The sequence below is a fragment of the Dermacentor andersoni genome, chromosome 9 (assembly GCF_023375885.2).
Source record: "Dermacentor andersoni chromosome 9, qqDerAnde1_hic_scaffold, whole genome shotgun sequence".
In the NCBI taxonomy this organism is placed as follows: Eukaryota; Metazoa; Arthropoda; class Arachnida; order Ixodida; family Ixodidae; genus Dermacentor; species Dermacentor andersoni.
The window spans coordinates 122,911,948-122,939,359 of NC_092822.1; the positions used below are offsets into that span (position 1 = coordinate 122,911,948).

The 27,412-nt window shown below is 43.3% G+C and overlaps 1 protein-coding gene across 1 annotated transcript in view; it reads right to left on the reverse strand.

Moving 5' to 3' along the window:
• LOC126529667 (uncharacterized) overlaps positions 1-27,412 on the reverse strand; it is a 246,707-nt gene that overhangs the window by 18,852 nt on the left and 200,443 nt on the right. Inside the window, exons 16-19 of the mRNA XM_055069943.2 lie at positions 25,259-25,342; positions 13,842-14,034; positions 7,856-7,949; positions 826-990 (exon numbers count right to left, since the gene is read on the reverse strand). Of these exons, the coding sequence (XP_054925918.1) occupies positions 826-990; positions 7,856-7,949; positions 13,842-14,034; positions 25,259-25,342 (536 nt within the window). The remainder of the gene's footprint in view (positions 1-825; positions 991-7,855; positions 7,950-13,841; positions 14,035-25,258; positions 25,343-27,412) is intronic.

Genomic DNA, 27,412 nt, shown 5'->3' on the forward strand with positions numbered 1-27,412 from the left:
CTCTTCCAGCCTTTACTGCACTTACTTTTCCTTAGATTTTCCTTAACAGATCATCAATTGCCTGTTCTATGCACCTTCCCCGTTCCCACAAATGCCCTCAGCTGCATGCAACATTGAAAATGTGACAGAGGCAGAGGCGATGACAAGCCATTGATGATGATGACTACATGGCGAAAATAGTGGCAATGGCAGCATCATGACGACTGCGGAGTGACACAGTCACAGCATAATGAAGGTGATGGCATAACAAAATGGATGGAAGGATAGGCAGAGCAAACCCACTATCATTTCTTAATTACTGCTGCTGTAAAACAAAAATCCGAGGGCACCTAAGCACTTCTTATTAGTTGTGAATGTGAAAGCATTGATGTCCAATTGAATGCTACTGAGCGGTCCTTCAAGTTTTGAACTCTTCGTGGGCAAACGAGTGCGTTGAGATGCTTGGCACGTTTTGATTTGGCCTTACCAAGGCGCAGTTAGAACGGAAACAAGAGCTTGCGCAGTCAAGCGCACATAACACAGGCTTCCGAAAGGAAGAGCGAGGGTGATGTTGCATTGCGGCTATGCCCTTTCTCCTCACAAAATACCGCGGCAGCAGGTGTGCCCTTTTGTCAGCTCTGCTCCGTCGACGCCCGAGCAATCAAGGGAGAGCCAGCATCGCGACCACATCTCCCACGCTCATGACGTGACATTGCAGCCAGTGGGAAGTTGTGTGCCGTTTCACTGCTGCTACTGACACCGCCGTATTTTTCGCTCAGTAGGCCATTTGACGTTTTCGCATAAAAAAAAGATAGGGCCAGGACGTGTGAAGGGAGCGATACTCACATGTGAGGTGCGGGTGGCTGGAAGAAGTGTCCCAGGGGCAGGCAGCACTCGTAGGCAGCAGGATCACAGTGGCAGGCATTGAACTCTGCTCGGTAGTTGGGTGCCACATAGCACACCTGTTGCTGCACCCAGCGCACCAGGTACAACTCCAACTCTCCAAACAGGCTGCGCGAAGAACACCCAGTGTGACCGTGCAATTATAAATTGCTATCGATACAAAGTGGCAGGACCATTTCCTCCAATGATGTGAAGCAGTGACGCAACAGCTGGCCCAATATTATGCACAGTAAGCCTTTGTAAGTACTTGAAGGCATACACGCCAACCTACGAACTTTAATAATCATAAAAGCACTCACGAACATGACAAGGGGAAGAGGCTGAGGGCAAGGAAGCAGCATGCATTTTTGTTTGTTTTCCCGGACATGCCTTCTGTGGGACACATATGTACTTTATTTACTATTGCTCGGTATAACGACCTTGGCAAAATCTGCAATTTGCTTTGTTATATCGCAGTTTCATTACATAGAAATTTGATCTTTCATGTAAATAAGTACAGTCACCGATGGATTTCTCTTACATGGAAGAGACCGCAAAATTTTCTGAGCTATCGAGCAACTGGAAAAGGCAAACTTGAATGAGAAAAAACTCATTTTGTTGAATTTGAGAGTCGGCGACGAAACGCATGGTTTTGTGATATGTCGACAATATCTTCGCATCGGTGGCACATAGCGAAACCAGCCACACTTTCACGTCCACTCCGCCCCCACGGCTGACAGCATCGCACGCAGTGAGACGACGCTATCGTGAAAAGCGCTGGCAGCGGGGAGCAAATGCTTTGTTTGCCTCTCGCTTCAAAGTGTCTCTGAAACTCGAAATTATGCAACCTCTAGCACTGAGCACGTGGGAATGCAGCGGACGATGCCACGTCACATGTGGCACATGTGGCAGATCATCTCAAAAACCGGGCATGCAGGCTGCATATGCGCTCAGCCACACTGAAAGCCATGCGCACTGCCCAGCTAGAAAAGGAGACGAGCGCCAACTTGCACCTGCTCCCACAAACGTGTATGCTTGAGTGCGTCAGCGCGAACTTGCTCCCCTGACACCTTTCCCCTCGCTCGCAAGGGAACGTGGCACTCACCAGGCTACCATCCTTCTCGACTAGCCCTCGCACGCTTTCACTTGCACTTAAAACATACAGCGTGCATGCAGGCGTGATAACATCTTATCGCCTTTGGACTTGACGCTGCTCCGCTTTGGCCGCTGCTCTAGATTACGTGGTGAGCGATTTGAGAGGTGCATTCGCAAGCAGTTGCATGTGATTCAACCATTTGACCATCTGCATCCCAAGAAGTTTCCATTTATTGTCTCGGTATTCCTTTGCGGTAGCAGTGCTATTTCATTATATTGAAATAATGCATAAACATAGTTCTCTATATTGAGGTGCAAAATACAAGTTGCCCTATGGACAAGAACTTATAAAAATTAAATAGTTTGTTACATAGAGAATTTCATTATACTGAAGTTTGTTATATTGAGGTTTAACTATTTACTAGGAGTGTCGAATACCGAATAGTAGATCTTGAATTCAATATTGAATCGAATCAAGAAAATAATGCCAACTATCAAATTGAATATCAGAAAATTTAACACGAACGTTTATGCTTCCAAATTTTGTGCATAAAACAGTGCTGCTCATGCTAAGGAGGCTAATCACATTACAATAACCTTGCTAGCAATCAGACATTTAGGTACTTATGAATCGAGATGAACAATGTGCTCTGCTCTTACTAATGGGAACACCAAGTTAGTATGCCAGCACTGATAACAACTCAGTTCATATAAAAAGGTCTGCAAAAAATTTTTTATTGATAGAGCGCCTGTAGCGCAATATTTTTTTTTTCTAAGTGACGTTTACTGCTACTGCCAAATAGAATCAAATGCTTTTTCCCTCTGAAGCTGAATAAATGACGAAGTTGTCCTAAATACTAGCGGGGTTTTCAGTTTAACAGTGGGTCATACTGTGCTTAATGGCAATCTTGCATTACTTCGAAAGTTCTGCTATCAAGTTTTCTTACAGAAAACATGAGAGCCCTTTCCATCTTTACGGCAGGTGGTTTTTGTGGTTATCGTCAGCTCATTAAGGTCAACCTACACGACTGAGAAAAAGCAAGGAATGTGCATCACACCCCTCGTGTGGTCATTCGTGCTGCACGTGTCGGGTGCGGTTGGTGCCGACGGCAGAGATTTTTCAAGTCCAGAGGCCCCCAGCGCATTTGCACGACATCCCCTCCCCCATATTTTTCTGGCCCTGTCTATCTGCCGTTCATGTAAATGCACCTGCAGCCGGGGGTCAGCTCACTGTCGCATGATATTTTCGGGCCCACCATGTAAATCCAAAGCTGCTATTCTTGTGACAGGTCGCTCTAAGCTACGAAAAGAGACCGTTGTGTGCCTACGAACAGCGTTTGGAACGAGGGGTCACCGTACGGTATTTCACAAGGATAGCAGCCGCGAGCATGCAACAGTCATCATGTGCACTTGCTTTCGTTGGGGAAACGGTTTGTCAACTTTCTGAGGGTCACGCTACCGCTGTGAATAGATCTGTGTTAATTTGGTAACCGTAACTTTAGTCCTAACAGGCTAGACAGTGTGGCCAATGGTTTGGCTGTGAAGAAAATTTGCCGCTGACCATTGTGATAACAGGCCGCCAATTCTTGCGGAAAGCTTTTTGCAAATATGTTCCTACGGGTGGCTCGTTGGTGATCGGTCGTGATATCATGCGTACGGGTTAGATTGACGGCTGTTGAAGCATCTGCACTCACATCTGCACGTTCACTATTCGATTCAAAATCAAATATTTCCCTATTTGCACACCCCTAGTATTTGCATAACGTAAGGAGCAGCAAACTAGACACAGCTGAGACTTAGAAGCAATACAGTCGCCGACCGTTTATTCGGACCTCATGGGGACTGCGGAAATGTCCGAATAAACAGGTGTCTGAAAAAGCAGAGTAAGAAAAAAAAAAAGAGAAAGGAATCCTTTATTTCCATGCACTTATTTGGGCTCAGCAGTAGGCTTGAAGAAATCGTGAATGCGCTGTTGCATGTTCTGTTTATGTGCAATCAGATAAGCCTGAAACTCGGAGAGGGTAGTACGGTCACTATGGGTGGCTGAAAGCACAGTCACTGCTTGTACACACTCCGCATGCGACGGCAGTGTAGCAATGGTGCGTCATCTTCCGACTCGGAGTCATCATCCAGCGGTGCAGCAGGAACCTGATGAATGATTTCGCCGTCGTCGAGTTCTGTGCATGTCAGTACAGCAGTGTCAGCACTTGTGAAACTGTCAAATGAGATGGTCTCCGGAATTGCAATGCAACCACTGCACAGGTCTCCATAGAACATTTTCGGCGTCAGTAGGGAGCACATCGGAAGGCGACAAATCCTAGGACTCCCGGCACCTGCTTGCCGGCATGCCCCAGCGCAGTCTGCGCGGGCGCTGTCGGCGCCATTAGACACTTGACGCGATGTTTCCGTATGCCGCGTTGGATCACCGCAACCTCGACACAGCACACAAAGCAAACACCACCACGCCGTCACACTGACACCAGTCGCACAAACGAAAAACGTGGCCTACTCGGAGTGTCGTGCACGAATAAACAAACAAATCAGCTGCTGGATTGTCTTGACATGGCTTACTAAGCTGAGACCAGAACAGCTGTAGCAACTCTATCGAACCAGGCAGAAACGATGATGATGAGCGAAATTTTTAGTAGCACCACTTCGTGGCGCAGCAAGGAGGCTCCATTCAAAACAAAAATGGCGTTCAGCAAGTCAAACCATGCGCCGGTCAGAGTCGGTACATGGTGCTCTCGATTGAGTTGGCTCAAGGAGAGTGCGAAAAATCAGACGAGAGGTTGCAAGGTGTCCGAACTTTCGGCAATTGTTATACATTATGGTCTATGGGGAAAATGGCAGTGCCGCGAAGCAGACTGAATAATCGAGCATGTCCGAATTTTTGGAGTCCGAAAAATCAGTCGGCGACTGTACAGTGCTTTTAGATCAGACTTTTTCAGCGACTTTGCTTTTGCTAATTTAGCCTGCTTCAGGAAGTTGTCTGAACAAGCGTGGTTGAAGCAAATAGCCTTCTGTTTAGTGCCCTGCATTGCCAAAAAATGGCAGAGCAGGCACCATGCCGATCTCTACCTTGCGTGCATTTTTTTCCTTCAATCTTGCTCGCTCCATCCTTCAGTACCTTTAAAGCAGTTTTGCAAAGAGAATCTATTTTTCGTAAAACTTGACATAACATTCTTAAATTCACAAAATGAATTTAAATTTGTAATCTCTGTGACAAGTTTGAGAGAGTTGGCAGCTACACTTGTAGGTAATTGGCACAACAGCTCTGCAGTCAGTTGCTTCGTGATGAGTGCCAGCATGCTCTACCCAAGAAAGTGTTCGAGGTACAGTACAATTGGTAATGATTGGCTACAGATATTAATTGTTAGTGATCAAGCTATAATTATAGTTATTGTCTTTATGTGTCTTCCTTTTGTGTGTGTTAAATTGCGGCAAAAAACATGTCTATAGAATATAGAACATGTCTATATAATTATGGAAGTGCACCCAGGGAAATATAAGAGTGCCAGAGCCATAAAGCAGTCTATGGTGAAGCTGCAGTTGAAGAATTCAATTGCACCATTGCTGCGGCAACCAAGTTAGTATGAAAGCAATGAAGTTGATAGAAGCAACCATTGCCTCGTTAGCTAAAGGGAAGGCTCCCAGGATTGATGGCCTGAGTGAGAAATTCTATGGGTGCTCTGTGTTCTCTCCTTTTCTGCTTAGGGTGTATGAATAACCTTGCAGATTAGGATGCCTGCCTGCCATGCTCTATCAAAAGCCCTGTGCACTGTGCTTATACGAAAAAGCAAAGATGGCATTAAATTGCAGAAAGTTGAGAGATACTGCCCCATATCACTTTGCAGAAAGGATTATTTAAGATATTCACGAATATGTTAGCCAGCTGCCTTAAAGTCATAATTTTGTCAGTAGTGGGAGACCATTAAATGTGCGGCATTAAAGGACGATCAATAGACAAATAATAATCGGTGTCATGGTATAGCCGGCGAGAGGAATGTGGGCACGAACAAAAACACACAAACACGAACACAAAGAGCAGCGCCAAGTCATTTGTCCATGACCATGTTTTTGCTCGTGTCCATATTTTCTTTCTTGCGCCGACTAGGCCATAGCACCTAAGCACTAACTCGCTCAACAACAAGCTTTGTCAGACTTCATTAAGGGGTGCATTAAGATAAGGACACTCACAGGGGGTCCTGACAATTTTTTTTCTGCAAAATTTTTAATGAGATAGCAAAATCCCTCCATTCACATCTCTACAAAGTCAACCCAAACAAAGCTTCCTGTTCATGGAATGACAATTCTCAGAAAGGGATCACACGGGCATGACTTTGTGTGACCACAGGGCAAGGGCATGGCCAGGATCATCTTGTGAGAGGATCGTCTTGCGAATCGTTGGCTCGTACGTGACTACATGGTTGGCTTCATTCCACAGCCTAGGAGATTGACAGCCAAGCTGGGTGCACTGCATTCCTGACACAGTTCTGAACAGTTGAACCTCGTTATGACCAAGTTGCATTCATCACAAAAATAAGTTTGTGACATCCAATATTTGTTATAAGCATATATTCGTTACATACCGAAATCGATGAGAAATGATTTATATTTCTTTTGTTATATCTGATAATTCATTATTTCCGTATTTATTCAATCAAGATTCGACAATACAGCATGATCACTGTAATCAGCATGAGAATGGATAAGGGCAACTGAGAACAGGACAACTGCTCTTTTTCTTTTGTTGTCCTTATCCATTTGCATGCTCCTTAATATAAATAATAATAATAATAATAATAATAATAATAATAATAATAATAATAATAATAATAATAATAATGTTTACTTAGATCCATTGGGTACAAGCTGAGAAAGGGAAGCAAGAGGCAACAAACCGACTAACGCCCACCCTTCCTGTAAGAAAAAGAGAAGTTAGAAAAAATAATAAAGAAATGGTAAAATAGACGTTTCACAGCAATGACCCCTGCTGAAACTTCAAAATTACAGCCGACGACAATGTAGCATACAAAACCAATTCAAAGCAAAATAAATCAGCTGTACATTAACATACAAAGAATACTTCGAAGTAAAACAAAAATGCCAAAGGAAGTTGATGGGAAAATAGCACCGTGGTAGCTCAATCGGTAAGAGCATTGCATGAATAATGCGAAAACGTGTGTTCGTATGTCACTTGTGGCCAGTTGTTCTGTCCAATTTCATTTTCATTTATTTTATTTTTACATTTCAATTAAATAAATAATTCTCCCTATGCTTTCCTTGCTGTCATTGTCTGTTGGCTTTCTGTGGTTGTCATGAACATAGTAAGAAAGTAAAAAACAATGTACATACAGTATTAGAAAATAAGGCTCTTAAATTCAATGTTGGCTATGGCATTTGGCTGCTAAGCACAAGGTCACAGGATTGAATCCCGGCCACTGCAGCCGCACTTTCATCGGGGCGAAAACACCCGTGTATTTAAATTTAAGTGCACCTTAGACACCAGGTGGTTCAAATTATTCTGGAATTCCCTGCTACGGCGTGTCTCTTAATCAGATTGTGTTTTGGGCACATATAACGGCATCATTTTTTTTTAATACAATGTTGCGGACAAACTTCTTAGAACAATGGAGAGTGTAGTTCAGAGTTTCTGAATGAGTACGAGTTCTAATTTGCCCAGTTCGCCATCCCTCTACAGCCTGAGCAGTACCCTTAAGAAACCTGTGTCAAGTCTGCGGCAGTTCACTTCACTCGAAGCCATCATAGGCCTCATCCTGCAGTGGACATAAATAGGGCGATGATGATGATGATGATGTAATACATTACCAAGATTCAATAGTACTGAAAGACTTGCACAAGAGAGTAGTACAGATAAATTATGAATATCAGTAATAACCTGAGCTGCTTCTGGGCGAGCGCTTGCCGCAACTGCTGCGTCAGCTGCTGGGCTCCGTGAGGCAACCGGGACACACCGCCTTCCACAATATATCCTGCAAAGTATTGCAGATGAAACTACTGCACAGACGATGTACATCACAGACACTTAACCCTTTTAACTCCCAAAAGGTTTCATGAAAAATTGCAAAGAATCTCTGATTTTTATTTTTACTTTTCAGAAGTTTGCACATGATGTGCTCAACAACAACAACAAAAAAATTGTTTTATTTCTTTCACTTAATAAAAACATCGAATAACAAACCACAGTTTGGGAAAGACATTTTTTTGGCCAATGCATAAAACTTTTTATAACATTCTGTCAGCACATGACAGCAAAACAAATGTAGGAAAAGTATGCATGAGTGCCCAGTAGTAGGCAGTGGGATGAGCAGACACATGACCTGTACGACGGACAGGCACTATCTCGTGAAGACGGGAAGGAGGCCAGGGTAGAAGAAATCTGAAGCAGCAGAAGCTTGATGTGGCCGAGTTGGTTTAACATACTTGAAGAAAAACAGCGCTATAAAGATGCGGACTAAAAGAAGAACATGTACGATGGACAGGCGCTCATGGTGATTAAGGCATTGGAAACTGCAGCGCGAACGAGTCAGACTTGCCCTTGGCGATATTGGCACATATTGGTAGGATGAGTACAGGTCAGGCTTGGGGGTTAAAGAGCATCGAACTAGCTTCGGTCAGATATTTTCCAAAATGACGAACATACAAGACTCTATGATGCTGGGATAAAAGTTGCAAAAAACGGTGACTTCACTAGTCTTAATCGGTAGGAAAAATAATAGGCATCAGGCAGTACAGAGTGAAAAAGGACAGATATGAGAAATATGCAGCAACAAAAATCTATAAGACACTAAAGTCTAAAAGCAATTAAAAACAAGAATCTTTCCCAGATGTATGCCAATCTGATAATTGATACATCAAAGACAGCGAAGCTGTATAAGGAAGTTCTCATGCCCTTTGGGAGTACTATATATTGCAGTGTATAAGTTGCAGCTTTGTTTAAGGTGCACCCTATACTTCTTCAGAGTTTCAAAAAAAAAAAAAGTGTATAACATGCACCTGTGCATAAGACACAATAATGCGCGCTAGTACACTTATACTGAAATGCTGTACTCAACCATTTCAAAGCATTTAACTTCTGTAAACAAAATTTCAGAGGAGCTGCAAATTCTATCAGAATAAAACAACCAATGCTTCTCTTAGGTGCGCGAAATCAACATTTATTTCACTTCACTCGAATCCATCGAAGGCCTCGCCCTCCAACACACTGTCAGTTACTTCAGATGGCAGCATTGTTGGGCCGCTGCCGTTGGCCTCTCAAAAACGTTTATGTGATATTGTAAGCATCTTGAAACATGCCACCACCATTGCCTCTGCGGTGTGGCGTACTGTAGATGTACACGTGAACAACAATCCCATCTCACCCGAACAAACGCATACGAAGGCGAAATGGCGACTGGAAACCGGAAGCACTATGACTACTGCTTGACTGCTACGAATTGTTGCATGGGCAACTAATGCAACAATGGCCGACCTCCAATGTGGAGCCAGTGTAATGTGAGGTGAGAAAAAAAATTGTGGATTACCGGTATTAAAAAAACAAAACACACACATGCATAAAGTTGTTTTCTATTCAAATCACATATACATAAGGTAACAATTATTTTATAACGATTCATCATTAGAGAAGATACTAGGGCCAGTTGATGTTTCATTTGAGCTTAAAGACATTGTTAACTAATGCTAAAAGGACGTGGGACAAGAACAAGAAGCATTATGTCCTGTGTGCTTCTTGTTCAGTTAACAATGTCTCAAGTCATTGAAAAAACTGCGTCTCAAAGCGAATTCGGGACTCAGACACATGTTGATATTGATATTAGTCTCGCCGATGCACAAAAGCAGTCGGTGAACTTAGCCCCTTTGCTGTAAAATTGAAGAATATTGCCATGACAGTGTGGGCAGGGATTAAGTACAAAATATAGTTTAAGCACAATGAATAAATATGAATAAATGCTTGCAATATTTATTCATTGTGCTTAAACTATAATAAGATGAGCTTCAGTCGAGGAAAGAAGAAACATTAGGAAGCTGCGTAATTAATAACTTCAGCATGTAAACATTACGGACAGCAGAGTACATTTCACTAGGAGAAATTTTTTTTATCGAGCATTCAACAAATTAGGAAGCATTTCTTTACTTCCGGTCAGTGATCACTCACCTGGAAATTTGTATGTTACTTGCAAAAAAAAAAAAACAGATTTCCTCACTGGGTGAACATGCTCATGCCCTTTTCTGGTGTTGTATTGACCCTCGTTTTTATATATCTTATGTTTTCAAGTGCTGCATTGTTTAAATATTATCGCAGTTTACTGGGATGCTTACAGACTGGGGCCTTCTAGACAGGCATTCTTTATTCTTTATTTGTGTTTTATGTATTTATTCATATTTATTTATTTACAAAATACTGCAGGTCCTAGCAGGGCCAAGCAGGAGTGCTAAAATTACAAAAAAATATATACATGCATCCAGAAGAAAACAAACAAAACGCTGACATCTCTGTTGTGAAATTAACAGATAAAAAATTAATCAGATCAATTGAGTCAGTGCTGTTTAAGGGGGGACACGCGGGTCTTAAAAACTGAAAAGCGCGAAAAAAAGAATTATTTTTCAGTACTTGTTTTGGCATCTCTAATGCCTAATCTACACCTTCTCAAAATGACTTGCTTCGAAACGCACTGCAAGTGTCTTAAAAAAATTATTTTGGCAGCGCGGACGGCGAGAAACGATCACAAAGTCAGGCCGGAACACCGGAGTTCACGGAGCTATTTCTCATGTTTCCCGGCACTGAGCGTCCCCATCTTGGTATCATTCGAAAGCTCAAAGTTCCGCCTGGCAGTGGGTCGCTTTGAAAACCGGTGATACGCCGTTTCTTTGTTCATTGTATTACGAACGTAAGCGACAAATTGACCCTCAGAAAAAAAAAAAAAAGGACATTTGAAACTGAACATGCGTCCGCAAAAAGCGAAGTGCAAGCCGTTTCTGCTTCCTACGGCAAGAAAGAGGAGGCGGTTATTCCAAGGTTCAAACGAGCTGACAAGATCACACCGGGCATAAGTCACTGTGTCGCGCAATCTCATACCGCATCAGCAATAACGTAGCTGGCGAAGCTGATCCTTGCACTCTATCCCCGCGTGTAAGTTTGCTTTGGAGACCGCAGACGATGTGCCGATGCCTATATTCAAGTGCCTCTCGCGCGTACACGGGTTCGTGCTGGTGCATTTTGAGATTCTGTTAGGGGCCTATACGTGCGCCCAATGTCAACATCAGCGGAATAATTTTGCGTTTTTAATTATATTGTAATTATTATTTCCCGGTTTTGAAGCTTGAAATTAACATTTCCCTAGTTCTTTTTTTCTCAACTACAGCTTTTTTAAAGTCTCTAATATTGGAATCAGAACTGTGTCCCTTCTACTCATCCAACTGTTGTCATTCTTTTTTTCCCTGAATGCAGGCGAGTCAGAGAGTGCACAAAGCTATGATGTAGTGTCTTAGGACCCTGAAATATTTTGAAACCTCGTAGAAATCACCGACAAGAATTCACATTTGTAAAGCTGCATGCAACTTTAGAATTTCACAACTTTGGCTAAAGTACAGATACAAACATCCAAGAAGCTAACTTGCAGTATTTGAACATCCAGGAACATACTTACTTACTTTTAGCTATCCTGTTGTAGTACGTTTTTTGCAAGTCACATGCCAAATATTTAACGCAATGAAAATAGTAACTAGTTTTTTTTTATTTACTTTAGAAAAAACTTAATTGCATATTTGTAAGCAACACACAAGATTACATGTGTCCTGAAAGTTTCATGTTTCAAGAGCATTGCATGCATGCAAAACCAACCAATCATGAGGCTGGTGTTTCGTCTAGGGCGAATGTTCCATCCAGGACAAATTTTTCTTCAACTGTGAAGCTTTCCTTTTGAGGAACCCGTTTGGGTTTCCTTTGTAGCACTTAGCTACACGTTTAGGTGGATGTCTAATTTTCCCTTTATTAATTACTTCTCTCCACCTTGTGGGTTTCCGCTGAACTATTATGTCAGAAAAGCCCTTCCTAAAGCCATGTTGAAAAGAGGAGAGAAAGTTACTATTTGTTGAAAGCTTGATTATGTAATTAGCGACAATTTGTTCAAGCATCTTGGAGCTCAAAGAAGTCAGAGATATAGGACGATAATTTGAAATCAGCGATGTGTCACTTTTCTTGCGTATGGGCACCACATGTGCCATTTGCCAGTCAGCCGGTAGATCCACAGATGATATGAATGCAAAAGAAAATGCATGCAGGAAATGGGGTGAGCATTTCCGCGTAGCAGAAATGGAAGACCATCAGACCATTTGGATGACCATTAGGGCCAGGTGATGCCTTAGTCTTCATGTTAAGAAGCATAGCCCAACACCTTGTAGTGATACAATATCCTTGAGATCAGAGACCGATACAGGGGTGTGACTAACTGTTTCAGAAGGGACGGAAAACATGCTGTGAAAATGTTAAAATGTTCCGAGATGGCCTCCTTGCCAACAATACGAACATTATTGAGTTGTACCTTGTCAACAGACTTCTTTTGATTCAAGAAGTCCCAGAACTTCTGAGGTTCTCATTTTAAAAAATTTGGTAGGGTAAGTTGAAAATAATGCCATTTGGAACGTTTCAACGCCTCATTAAACGCTGTTCGAGCGGCTATAAGAATGTTTGTAGCTCATCCTTTTTCTTAAGGCACTTAAGTTTTCTTCTTAGATGCAGTGGAAAGTGGCTTTTCTTTCCTCATGTAGAACATTCACTGTAAATGATACGACTCAAAAGTTGCTTTTCAGTACATCATTTTTTGTTTGCGTTTATCACGTTTCCTTCTAAAGTTTAACTGCACTGGTATTTATGTCACATGTAGCCCCAAGAAATCTTTTAGTTGCAACCTAGCACTGTCTGCATCAGCCATTCCTTGTGTGCGGCGTATGTCAAAGATGATGAATCCCCAATTATTAGTTAGGACTTTATTCCACAAGCGGCCAGAAAGCCCGATATAGGCGGTTTGTTGGCTTACCGAGTGTTGTGTGGCTACTGTGAATAAATCTGCATCGATTCGACACCAAACTGTGACGCCGACTAGGCCTAATGGTCTAGGCAATGTGGCAACGGGCTGCAAGCCAATGCAGAATGCCTGTTAATATGTTAGTAAAGGTGACTCATCGCCGATCGTTGCTGAGATAATGTGTAGTTTAGATCGATGGTTGTTGAAGCGATGTGAAGTTCATCACTGCGTATCCAATACGATCTGCTTGCCTATCTGGGCTAATCGGTCCAATCTTTGTACATGCTTTAGCACTTTATGAAATAAGTGTTGCTTTTGTTGCCTCTCCCTTCGTTGATGTCGCATTAGTATTTCATTCGACCCCCGGCTAAACCTTCTACCGACACAGGCGGGCCCAGCATCACGCTGCGTGTGTGCAGTCTGCTACTGCGCCACCTGGGGCAGCCCGTCTGTGCCATGCTCGGTGATCCTTTTGTACCGAGAATGAAGTGAAACACACTCTTGGGCGGTGGCGAGCGCGAGGCGCTCTGCTGTGCACGGGACACTGCATGGGTCTCTACACCTAATATATTAAATATTCGAGAAATCGAACAGTAGATATTCGATTCGAGAATCGAATCATTTGAACGTTCACCATTTGATTCGGTGATATACAAGTATTTTCACACCCCTACCTTATCATGGATACTACTGACAAGGTAACATAACGCATACGTTTGCACTCATTAGGGCACTCAAGATAAAGATGAGTAGGAAACAAGCAACGCAAAGCAATACAACTTGACCATTCATGAACGAGGAGGAAGAGAGAGAGAGAGATGAGGAGGAAAAAACACCAACCATCAGCTATTGGCAGGATGTCGATGCGCGCTCCCAGGTCAACGACTACGCCCGACGTGGTGTTGTAGGCATACAGAGCACAAATGGCCTGGTGAGTGACGCTCAGGGCACCGACACCCACGCGAGAGAGAAGGGCCTCGGCAAGGGCTGCCTGCGTCTGCAGGCTGAGGCTACGCGGTACACAGAGCTGCACCTGCAACGAATGTGTTCCAGGTCAGAGCATTGGTGGTAGACTGTGCAAAAGCATTTTCTTTCACACGACACAGCCAAGTCCCCCTCCCCTGCTTTCTATTACAGTTTAAACACATCATGACACACTCACATTTTACATAGCACTACCGTTGTTGTAGCAAAATTCTATCTGATATGAAACTACTTTGTTATATTGAACATTAATTATAAACATAAATTCCTTATATGATGAGGAGCAAATTAGATTTACTTTGTTATATTCATGTTTTTGATATTGTGTTTCCCGAAGCGCTGCAAGCTGTCGTGCACCCCGCAGCATCCGCAAGTTGTTACGTGACAGCTGGTGCAGTGCTGTTGCCTGCATACTGCATCCCAACGCACACTTAGCGTTCTTGCCGCTCGAACTTCTCATGTGGAACAACGCTTTCAAATAGCTTCTTACTTGGCGGACATTTTTATAGTTTTTTTATAGACCTACCAGACACACAGGCTTCAAGTCCATGCCTGAGATGGCCAAAAGCTTTGTTAATTTGAACCCGTGCGATGAAATTACTCCGTTAAATTGCAGAAAAAAAAAAAAGGAAAGAAGAATTACAGTAAAAACTCATTAAACCGTACCCGTTAAAACAGTCGTTTAGTTTTAAAAGTAGTGAAGTCAAATCCCCGACTCAGCGGCCATTGAACATAATGTGTTTTGTATCTGCATAAACTGTACCAGCTTATTGCATACATATTGGTTAGCCCGTAGTGTTTCCACTTTTTGTTACGCAAACACGGCGGTGTGTTGTCTTTATCGGGTGGCCCGGCAGAACAACAAGCCTCACAGTTCAGAACCGCCTCCATGCGCCCTGTGCGTTTGTGCGTGAAGCCACATCAACATCATTTTGGCACCGTGCCAGAGAGCCTAGTGGCATCGTGCCGAAGCTCAGATAAAAAAGACACTGGGTGCTCAGCATAGAAGAAAAATTAGACATCGTTCGTGCTATCGAACGTGACATGAAGAAGTCAGTGCTGGCACGCGACAGGGATCTACTGTTGACAACGGTATGTGGCATTTGGAATGCGAAGAAGTTGCTCAGCAGTGCTTCTGCGATCGCGAAGAGATGTCGGCTACGAGGTTTGACTTTTTGCCATCGTTGCCGAAGTGTCGACTAGCGACAGTGATGAGGATGACAAGGAAAGCAACAGCACGGGCAATTCAGGCCTGACAGTAGCAGAAGCTGCGCACTACATCAGCCTCATGAATGAAATCGTCGTGACGAGAACAGCACCGCGTAATGAAGAAGGCGCCTCGTGACTTCTGCAGTGCGACCGCCCACGTGCATGGAGAACATCGAGGAATCTTCGGTGTGAGTGTTTGCCAAGAAGAGGGGTCTGGCTGAAAAGCTGGCTCGCAGCTTCAGTAAGCTTGAGGCCTCTATCGTTGCTGCTAGGCCACCATGGCATCAAACGAAAATAATACTTTTGTCATGCGAAGTGAATAAATACTGCATGTTCTTTTCCCCCTTTCATTGCACTTCCGTTTTTGACAGGTAAGTGGGCGATCTCATGTTATTTCGGTTAAGGAGTACTACTGTTTAGTACATACTTTTTTCGAGCTCCGGCCAACTACAATTTAACGAGGTTTCACTGTACATGATTTTCAATTAAACTAAGATCAGGACATGGAAACAGTTTGTTACATCATGCATTTCATTAAATTGAGGTTCGTTATATTAAGGTTATATCAAGCATCGAGCGAATAAAAAGGATTGCGATCCACTTATAACACCTGCCACAGTGAGGAGCAAGTCCCAAATTAACATGTCAAATGACAATTTATGACAGTCGTGTGAGTACTGCTGTTACTACAGCAGTTGCACCAAAACAGATTCTATTTTTGCAGCTCCAGACAAAAGCCTGGGATGCACAAATGTGAATGTGAAGCAAGGTTCGGGAAACAGTGTCTATTAATGTACTTCATACCAATTAAATTGATACACATTAAATGCATCTGAAGTTTTACATATGAACCTTGTTACAATGAATTTCATTTGACATGAAAATGCCTTCATTATATCCAATATTCGTTATAGCTATACACTCCGATATCAGCAGGAAAGAAGTTCTTGATTGAGTCTATGAGAAAAGAAATACCAGCATGATGCTCCAAATAGGGCAATAAAGCGTCTCTGTCAGTTTTGACGCCTGTTGAAGGCTGGTTGTGCTGATGTGTGGCACCTAAACTATGATAAAACATTGAGTTACAAACACGCACTTCGCACCACTGTTAATACACAACTGTGTGATTGGTGCGATGACCATGGGGGACTGGCATGTTGGCTTGTGGGACACGAGCCAGCCAGGCCAAGCCACTAGCCATAACGATCACAGACACCTAAATATGCAGTTTCAAGTTGCTCTTGCAGAATGTTTGACCACATATTTGAATATTTGGTCACAATGAAGTATTTACTTCATTGTAACCAATATTGTCTTGAACATATTACATTTGAAGTTTTATTATGATTTGCGAAATACTTTCTTAAATAAAGTATAGCCAAATAAATTTTAGATTTACTTCCTTATATCCAATAATTCATTACATCTAAGTTTGTTACAGCAGGGTTTGACTGCATTAAAACTTGGGACACATGGGAAACCACAGGACGAAATTTGTTCAAATAGGAACAGGGCAAGACAGAAAGCCTTCTGCATATCACCTTCTTCATTAAAATCGTTGACGAGGAGTACACTACATAAAGCAGACATACTGAATGCTGTGTAAATAAGCGTACCAGGTCATCAAAACTGTTCTGGTTAAGCCAACCGCTTGTTTGAGCTCAAATTTTATAGAAAGCTGATGCTTTGCAGTTTATGCAGTTTAATCCTGCCTGTTCTGTCCACAATAAATCAATGTGCATAATGCACGGTGACACCAGGCACAAAAACAAATTTCACTGCAATGAAACGGTGGTGCCGTCCATTAGGACAATATCAAAAATGTGCATTGTGTGCCACTGCTAATACAAAGGGTGGTGCCACCATTCCATTCCTGCAAAAGTTGTCTTTTTTTTTTGTCTAGTCATGGGAGACATGTGCTCCCAATTCTGGAAGAGAACAGGCAAACATGTTAATCACAGATATATGATTCAGCTACCTCACTGCAGAACTGTAATAAATTGCTTTAATTTCACTACAAAACTTTTCCCTTTGTGTTTGCGAGCTCATTCTCGTTGCCATTGAGTTTAACCGCGTGAGTTCTTGGTTGCTCTACCCGTGTTGCAGAATTTGTTTTGTTTCATGTGCTTCGATGGCCCGCGATGCCCGTTTGAAAGTAATCACACAGAAAGCGTGCAGCAAAAAGAGACGCGCTTGGAACAAGAACATCGCGTCAGTGAAAATCGCAACTTTGGTGGCGCCGCCGGCTGTTTCTTCTGTGGTCAGTACTGCTGGGCCATGCTCAACAATGTTGACTTCGATGCCATCACAAGCCCATTTGTAGCCGCTTGATGCTGCTGGAGCAAACTCGTGCGCTGAGCGCATTTACAATGACATGCCCAGGCCAAGTTCGCGCGCGGAGTGCATGGACACTGTTTTACAGTGTGCAGAATGCAAAGAATGTGCAAAAAAATGTGAAATCTTCCTTGGCAGAGATTTCGGCGACTTCATGGAAGTTCAACCTGCTAGACATCATGGCAAGTGACGAAGACAACGATTGTGACACGGAGTTCCTCATCGTCGACACGAGAGAGATGTAAAAATTTTTTGCTACTGCTACGTGTAACAAGTGCGGGACAGACAGTCTACAGTTCTCTAAGTGCAACAAGAGTCAGTATGGCCTGGCAGCAAAGCTGGATATCATGTGCTCTGGTTGTGATTTTGCCGAGCACCACTTTTTGTCACCACGAGTCGACGACCCATCTGCGATCATGCCCTTTGGAATAAACGTAAGTGCCGTGAAAGGTATCCAGAGCATTGGCAAGGGAGTGACTGCGCTTGCGGACTTCTGTGCCACCCTGAACCTTTCCCACCATGGCCTTCATCATAAAACCTTCAGGGGACATATGGACACCATAATGGTAGCTTGCCAAGCAGCTGCTACAGCCACAGAAATGGCAAGTGTAGAGGTGGTCAATACCCTCTACATGGACTTCCTCAGTCCGGTTGGGAATGTTGACATCATTTTTGACGGCACGTGGAAGACTTGTGGACACAAATCCAACATTGCCGTTGGCTGCATCACTGAACTGTACACGAGCCTGGTGTTAGACCACGTTGTGTTGTCTAGGTACTACCGTGGCTGTCAGAGGGCACCTGACCCAAGTTATGATAGCTATGGTGACATGGCAGTCAACCACAAGTGCCTAAAAAGTATAGACTGCAGTGCCAGACGGGTGGAGGTTGAGGCAGCCCTGATTCTGCTCAGGCACTCCGTAGAAAAGAATGGGCTGAGCTATACAACCATCCTTTCAGATGGTGACAGCTACACATTCTATGCTTTGAAAAAAGAGGGCGTCTATGGATATACTGACATAGAGAAAAAAATACTGCCTCAACCATGTTCACAAGTGGATGGGGACTGCTCTCCACACCTTGCAGGAGAAAAAGGAAGCGCAAGGTCAAGAAGATCGCAGCATGTTATGGATATGCTCTGGGGAGCCAAAAGCATGAGGTCCCAGCCACGCAGAAGGCAGTGAATGCCACACTGTTCCATATGACATCCACAGATGATGCCCCAGACCACAGTCGCTGTCCAGAAGGTTCCAGTTCATGGTGCGTTTGTAACCATGAACTGGCCAGTCATGAAAAACCACCACCCCACGAAAGTCCACTGCCAGCCTTTGCCCGTACTGCTATGGAGCCAGTCTTGGCAAGGCTGGGTGACTGTGCCCTCTTGCACAGCTGTGCTGATGGGATGACCCAAAATGCGATTGAGTGCCTGCACACTGTTATCTGGAGTCAAAGCTCCAAAAATACACACGAGCCTCTGCTTGCTGTGGAAAGGGCTGTTGCAGAAGCAGTTTTATGTTTCAACCAGCGAACGATTGCAGGACAGCTTGGCTACAGCCTTTTTTTTTTTTTCTTTATTGCCTGTTTGCAGCACAAACCAAGAACACATTCAAATGCCAAAACATGTCAACCACACTTTGGCTAACATTATATATTAAAATCGCTTCAGCTTGATCAGTTCATCAAGAATAGCCACCCACTCGGGGGGCTCACTCTGGGCACGATATATTGCCCGAATATACGCGACACTTTCGATGAAGTTTATTCTCGTCGGACGGGTATCGACATCCGAGTGTCGCACTGCCATTCTCGTTTTCCACAGACTGTGGAGGCCAAGGAGCATAAACATATCGTACGGAACTCCTCCTTCGTTATCGGTTGGCAAATATCGAATACCAAGAGGTGTGATCGGTAGTTCTTTTTTAAGTGTACGTTGTAAGATATCCCAATGAAATGTTGGGTCCCAGCAATCGATGAAAACGTGTTCAATGGTCTCTGGCTTTTTACAAAGTAAGCAGTTTACTGTCCATGGCACATATATTCCTTTTTCGTCTAACCATGTTTTTACGGGTAGCGTGTTTGTGTGTAGCTTAAAGAAAAACGTTTTTTGAGAGGGTCTAACTGGCATTTTTTTCACCCGTTTCAGTACATCATCTCCTTGGCCTCCCCAGTTTACAGACCTGTACAATGGTATTGGCAACATTGTATCAACTAAGTCTTTATACAGTGTTTTTCTTGTCACAGAGCACAGATATTCCATGGAAAACCGCACACTCAACATACGAAGTGAATCAACCACTTCGCGCAGATATCCCCTAATACTTCCTCCCTTCACATCACTGGTCGTTACAACATATTGCGGCAGTGCTTTTCCCAAACGAACTTGAATTACTGTGCGTAGAAAATCATTTCTCTGATCCCGAAAAAAAAAGAAAACGCGACACAATTTGTCTGATAAACAAATGCGACAGACCTAGCCCACCACTTCGAGCTGAACGAAACAAATTGGTTCTGCTTATCCTCTCCCAACTGGAAGCCCATATGAATACGGCAAAAACACGATGCATTTTTTGCACACTTGAACGACACATTGATAACACTTGCATAATATACCACACTTTCGCTACTAAAAAGAGATTGCACACAGATGCACAGCCCCGGGAGCTGCCTCATCCGAAGGAGCCTTGAGAAGGACAAGAGGAGGCTCTGCAAGGCCAACAACGGGCACACAGAGAGCGAAAAGCTCAAGAGGAGGATGACCAAGAGACAAGCCCAATGTGAGCCAGGACTACTGCCCAGGACTGCTGAAAAGTGGCTGAACACCATGAAGTGACTCACCATTCTTTTTTGCACGTGCCTTTGCAGTATGCATGTTTTGGTCATGTCTGACTGAACCAATTTTAATAAATCTGGTTTTATTTTGTTCAGCAAGAATAGAGGTTCATTCTAAAGCCTTTCTTTTTCTTACAGGCTCAGTAGATAAAATTGCAAATGCTCTCCAAATTTTGAACGCGATTATCTCAGCTTTGTTATTTTTGTGAAGTGCCTCTGCCTTGCAGATGTCTTGAGGAAGTTTTCATGAATGGATGTAAACAAACTTGGTATCATTCTTTTCAGTAACAACTGAACTATAGGCTAAAGCTTTTCTTTCTTTCATAAACTTGATGCAATTGTAATTATTTGATAAGCAAGCTAATTACTCGAAGCTAATTCTTACCTTCCAAGTTTGAAAATTATTTCTGATCAATGAAACAGATGTATTGACATTTAATTAGCTTTAGCCTGTGGGGTGGACCTTTAAGAAGAACCACATAGTTCTGAAAAGTATCTATTTGAATTTTAAGTTACCATAATGAACCATAAGAAATTACCTAACTACAATGTGGGACTTTGTCATAACTTTCTTTCTAAATGAGATATCTTAAATTGTTTGTAGATTTGAGATATCCCTTCAATGATGCACATCCATGCCAATTTTTATCAAGATAGGATAACAAATAAAAGAAACTTTTTTTTAAAACCCTCATCCCCACTTAAATGTCCTGATAACTTCAAATAATATAAAATAATGTTGTTGCAGAAAAAATTCTGAAACAGGTCCTTCGGTAAAAGGTACTTCCTGCAGCTTGAGAGGTCTCGAGAAGAACTTACTTTCCTAGTTAACAAGGCCACAGAAAAATGTCTGTGGCAGTTTTCTTGAACGGTATGCACTATTCATAGTATATGTGCTACGTATTTATGTTTGCCATTGTTCACTGCCATCATCATCATCATCAGCCCATTTATGTTCACAGCTGGAGGAAGGCCTCTCCCATCAGTTTCCAATTACCCCTGTCTTACACCAGGTGACCCCATCTTAATTATGCTTGCGAATTTCATCACAGCACCTAATTCTGTGCCGTTGTCAACTGTGCTTATCCCTTATTTTGGCACCTATTCCATAACTCATAATAGACCACCGGTTATACACCTTATGTGTTCATGACCTGCCCAGCTCCATTTTTCCTCTTAATATCAACTATAATATTGACTACCTCCATTTTCTCTCTAAACCAAACTGATGTCTTCCTGTTTCTAAGACGTTAAACCTAACATTTTTTGTTCCGTGGTTTGCTGTGCAGCGCTTCGTTTCAAGCTTTCTAGTTTTCATCCAAGTTTCTGCCGTTACTTAGAATGCCAACGAATGTACAGTTGAACCTCATTATATAGAACAGCACAGTGACTGCGAAATAGTTCTATATAGCCAGAATTCTATATATAAAATCACATAAAAATTTGTCAAAAGATTCAAATCAATCAATGGGGTGCGATTGGGGATCATTGTTGGGAGCACGCAGTGCAACCAAACGCGTGCTCTGAACAACGATCCCCAATCGTTTCGCAGTAAATACTCACTTGAAGCTTCACGCAAAGTACTTATTTATTTGGCTGAAAGTACTGCAGCACTGTAGCCTGCTTCTTATTGGCAACCGCGTGCTTAAACATGCACCTTAACGTAGTCTAGACGATCCACAAGCGATAAGCTGGTGCCCTCTATTGCGCCGCAGTAGCGGCGTAGAAGGGCCAAAGCAGCCACAGCCCCAGTTGAAGTCGGGAGCGGGGCAACATCGGCACTTGCGAGATCGACCTCGGCAGCGTCTTCGTTTGGCCGCTACTTCTGCTGCGATCTCCACGTCTGTCAATCGAAGCATTTTGAAACACTGTCAATGACAAAAGTATGAAGTGGTGTCTGCCAAGGTGTCTATGAGTGAGCCCAGTGAGCGCGTGCTGTCGCGCGTCTTTGTGGATGCAAACTGCCAGTCCTCACGACGCGCAGAGCGTGGCACCGAGGAGGAGTCAGTGCAGCAAGTGCAATGCGTCGTTGACGTTGTCGAACAAGCCAAGCCGCCGCGTGTGTACGCCGCTACGGATGTGCGCAGCTATAGTGCGCAGCACTCGGGAATGGCCATCGTGCCATCGCTATCTTGGAGGGCGTTGCGGGAAAGCTCACCACCTGTCAACAGAGCGCACGTGGTCTGGGGTGGCGGAGCTCGATATATCCATTTTACGCCCAACCCCATTCGAAATAAAAAATTAAAAACACATGTGATTTTCTACATGATATAGCAAGCGTTTGATCTACACAATAATTCAATATATCCACATTTGACATATCGAGGTTTGACTGTACACTTTTTTTTAAGATGGCGGTAAGCTGTTGGTGACAACTCAGGTCTGTTTTGTAAATGCAAATATACATAATGTGTGTAATGTAAGTTACCTGTTCAGCCTTACTGATGCACATCAGCTCTGTATAAATAGTGTTAGGCTGCATTGGTACACTGCACATCTCAAATACCAGAAATGTTAAAGGATTCACTAGGCAGGGAGCATGGAAAACCAAGGAATTGGTGGCAATGCCACTTTAACATTGTGACACGAGCTCCCTCTCACATCTCTGATTTCAATGCCATTTACGTTAGAGCCAGTTGACTGTTGATCAATGAATACACTGTACCATGTTCCATGTTTATGAAAGGTTCGGTCCTGCAATGTCCAGGAGCTTTTCGTGCATGAAAAACAGCTTGAATGTGGGAAAGTACCATGAACCTGCAATTTTTGTGAACGCAATGTAAGAAAAATCTCCAAATAGATAGAGGTCATGTAATTCACAATGTTGCTTGAACCCTAACCCTATGACTGTTAGGTATTTTTCGCATGCTAGTTCAGTAGACATTTTGTGATTCATAGAAGCTGCTTCTTTGTCACCACTTTTTTTTGACATAGAATTCATCAGCAGTTTACAAATCCCTTCGCCTGTGAAAGTACAGACAGACCTGCCCCATTGGTTTGCAATGGCTGTTCTGCTGAGACAGAGAAACAAGGCATTGGCTCCACATGCTATTAGAAATTTACTTTGCAAGTTTTAGATGTTTCTACGACCTCTCTACAGATAGTACAACAGGTGTGCAATGTTAATTTTTGCATGAGTTGCTTCTTGAAAGGCAGGGAATGCGCTAAATAGACAAAACAAATATCAGGAGTGGAAGTCCAAGGGTTAATAGGAGGAACTTTCGTATGTCTATCAGTGGGGTGTTTTCTTTAGTGGTCAATTAAAAGACCGGTAAGATTTGAGAATAAGTGAGTCAACGCCTCCATCTTTAGTGACAGTAACGATGTGCTTCATACGAAGCCTGGCATAAAAAAGAAAAAGAAATCTGATGGTGCAACCAGTGATACACTGGACGCGTCACCTGGTGGCAGGTGACAGTACTTGTACCACTATGCTGATGCCAAAGCTTGTCACATCAACAAGTGGTACATCGCAGGCCATGTCCCCACAGCATCAAAGTTTTCAGTTGCAGTAGGGACAACAAATTCATATGATCACTAATACCTCTGCTCATACGAGGGACATAAAGAAAGTGCTTTCTGTGAGAAAATACTAGCGACATAGTTGCTTTAATATTTGACATATCCCGCACCATTCCCCAAGGTTGTTGGAGGGCTCCTTTGAATGCTTTTGACAGCTTCCTCAATGTTGCGCTTTTTCTTAAGTGAACACTGTAAAATTCCAAGCAAGTGCCCCTACCCATGCAAGCGCCCCCCCTCTACACCTTCGAGTGATTTGAAATTGGCACCAGCTACCAAGCAAGTGCCCTCTCCCTTTCTTCACCCTGTTCACTGCTACGTGCATTTTGACCGAACTATTTTCTTGAGGGTGACTGGCCTATGTGAACGCCTTTGACTTGCTCAGGCCCTTTGCGTGCATGTGCAAACTCACCGCGGCTTTCCTTCCCCTCCCCTCCCTCTCTTATCTTTCTATTCCCTCTTTCCTGTCCCCCAGAGTAGGGTAGAAAACCAGACGCATTTCTGGTCACCATCCATGCCTTTTCTCTTTATTTTCTCCTCCTCCTCCTTCACCAAACCGCTTGGCTATAGTTTCTTTTGTCAACTTCTTACGAAATTGCGTATTAAATTACATAAAATGACACAATTTAGTGAGAAAGAAATTTAGTGTTTAGCTGCACATCTGTCGAGGCCCAATAGTTCACTGTAGCCAGGTATCTACATAGCTACAGTCACACCATAGCCTTCGTCAGTCGCCATTTCGATAAAATGTGCGAAGTCGTACCCTGCATGGTACGGCGGAGTGAGCGGTGCGTAGCTCGCGCCCCTGCATGGACGCTCAGAATGACGTCACAAATAAAGTGAAAACAAAGGTGTCTGGACAGATCTCTTGTTTTAAACAAAAGATGCCAATATAAAAATGACTATGGGAGCAGCGTAGATGTGTTTCCTCAAAGTCACATTTGCAGTGTCAGCTCTGTTGACAGCCGCCGATGACTCGGAGCCGGCAGGCTTAGCTCGCTGGGCCATCGAATCGGAGACAGGTGACACTCGTGACATGCGTAATAAAGTGGCCATGTTGGTCAGCACAACATGTAAACAATTATGTTGCACTTAAATTGCAATACATTTGATTTTATCGATGCCGATGGAAGCAAACGAGCAATCCAGGTGAGCCTGCAATTGCTGGGCCACGGTATAAGCCTAGCTCACTGGCCACCAGATCCAGGGCTGACAGTACTTGAATTTCAGTCCGCAAACGGTCCCCCCGCAAACTTTCACGGATTATCTTCCACCATAAGGGGGGCGCATGCTCGAAATTTTATGGTAGTCTTTGTGCCAGCAAGGTACTCTTCATGTCGCTTTGCAGTAAGCAAACAAAAAGCATATCTTCAAGTACTCACTTTGTACTCGGAAGGATTTGTGATGCCCAGGTCCCGGAAGATCTTGTTCATAAGCTCGGGAAGCCCATCCACATCTATCGTGTACTGAAACAGACAGTGACAAGGGGCTAAGTTATCTTATGCTTCACAAGGTACACGTCTGCTCAACAATCACAAGTCAACAAACAATGCAGTCTGTTGCCCATCATGTGCTTCTGGAGAGCACCAACAGTAAATCAGTAGGGGTGTTCCAATATTCTATATTTCGAATTCAGATCGAATAGTCTTTGTCATTCGATTTGATAATTTACTATTCGAAATTGTTGAATATTCATTTCCTTTGAATGTGTAAGGGGGATAAGAACATTTACTGCAATCTTAGAGGAAAGAGAATGATGGCAGTGAGGACTGTTCCAAATGATTCTGCTGTAGAAGGGCACCAGTTGCTGAGCGAACAGATAGGGCCAATGACCTCTGCTCAACAATTTTCATTCATTTGTTATGAATTCCTCGCATTTAGGCAGCCTATATAAGTAAATTCGTTGCCTCGATTTAGGCAAAGCAATTTGTTATTTGGCCATTCAGAACACATTTGCATCACTTTAAAACAACACTTGGTGCTATACCAACACACTTCTCACCTTGAATGAATGCTTTTTTTACCAAGAGGATTTCCTGCAAACTTTATATTTCAGTGTGCTAGAAATAAAATACTCTATACTTGATTCAATATTTGAAGGCCGTATTCAGAAATTTCTCTATTCGAACACCCCTACAAACTGAGCTCTTGAAAGATGCACATAGTCAAATCTTGATACAGTTAAACCTCGACATAACAAACTTCGATATAATGAAATTCGTGATATACAAAGTATTTAACTTTTCATAACCTCTTGTCCATAGAACGCCATGTATTTAGAACCTCAATACAACGAAGTGTGTTTGTATGCGATTTCAATATAACGAAATTTCACTGCTGCCGCAAAGGCATGCCGAGACAATAAATAGAAACTTCCGTGGATGCAGATGGCCAAATGATTGAATTACAAGCGGCTGCTAGCAAACGCATCTCTTAAATCGTGTGACAAGAGCGATCGCCAAAAAGGAGCTGCATCATGCTGCCATATAAAGTCCAAGTGTGATAAGATCCTATTGCGCCCCAAGCACTGTGTGCTTTAGGTGCGAGTGAAAGTGTGCGAGGGTGAGACAAGAAAGATGGTGGATTTACAAGTGACGCCTTTCTGTGGGAGCAAAAGGAAAGAAAGAGGGGAGTGAGCTCGCGGTAATGCAACCAAGGGGACGGGAGAGAGGGGGGGGGGGCCGAGTTGGGGGCAAGTTAGCGCGCGTCTCGGTCGTGGCTGCACACGGCTGTAAGCGTGGATGGGCACACAGGCAGCCACGCACCCTGTTTTAGAGGTAATCTGCTGCGTGCTCAAAGAGTGGGCATGCCGGGATGGCATGGCATCATGTAAGCTGTCTTCCCACACATTTAGCATTGGAGGTTGCGTAATCTCGAGTTTTGGCGACTCGTTGAAGCGAGAGGCAGACGAAGCATTCCCTCCCAGCTGCTAGGGCTTTTCCTGATAGCATTGTCCCAGTGTGGGCGACCAATATCAGATATTATTATAAATGTATTTTTGTGTCAGATGCAACATCATTATAATGAGGCCGAAGTGTTCTTTTTCTTTATGTCACGCTGTCTTCCTGTTACCTTCAGGTAGCAAAGTTCAGGCCAGAATTCATTCTTTTATTGATGTTTAACGCTCTGAATTTTTAAACACTCATCCATTAAAGAGACTGAGAATCATATCTCAGACTACACTGGCAAAAGTCGTGTCTCGTGTTGACACCCTCTTCCAATCTGTACCACTACACTTCCTCCTCGGTGATCTGCGTTATCATGCACAAGAAACTGATTTTTACTTGTTTTAATCCGTACAGGCTATGCAGCATGAGTGAATCGCTTGCTGTTGCCTGCAAAGTATATGAGAAGATGACACTGCTTTCCAAATCTACAATGCAACCCATACAAATATCCAAGCTCAGCAGTTAGCTCAGTGGTTAGTGTGTCTGGCCCCTAACTTAACCCTTTAAAGGGGCCCTGAAACACTTTTCCAACTAGTCATAGAATGACATCACTATTAAACTGCATTGGCTCGTGTATCTACTGCCACT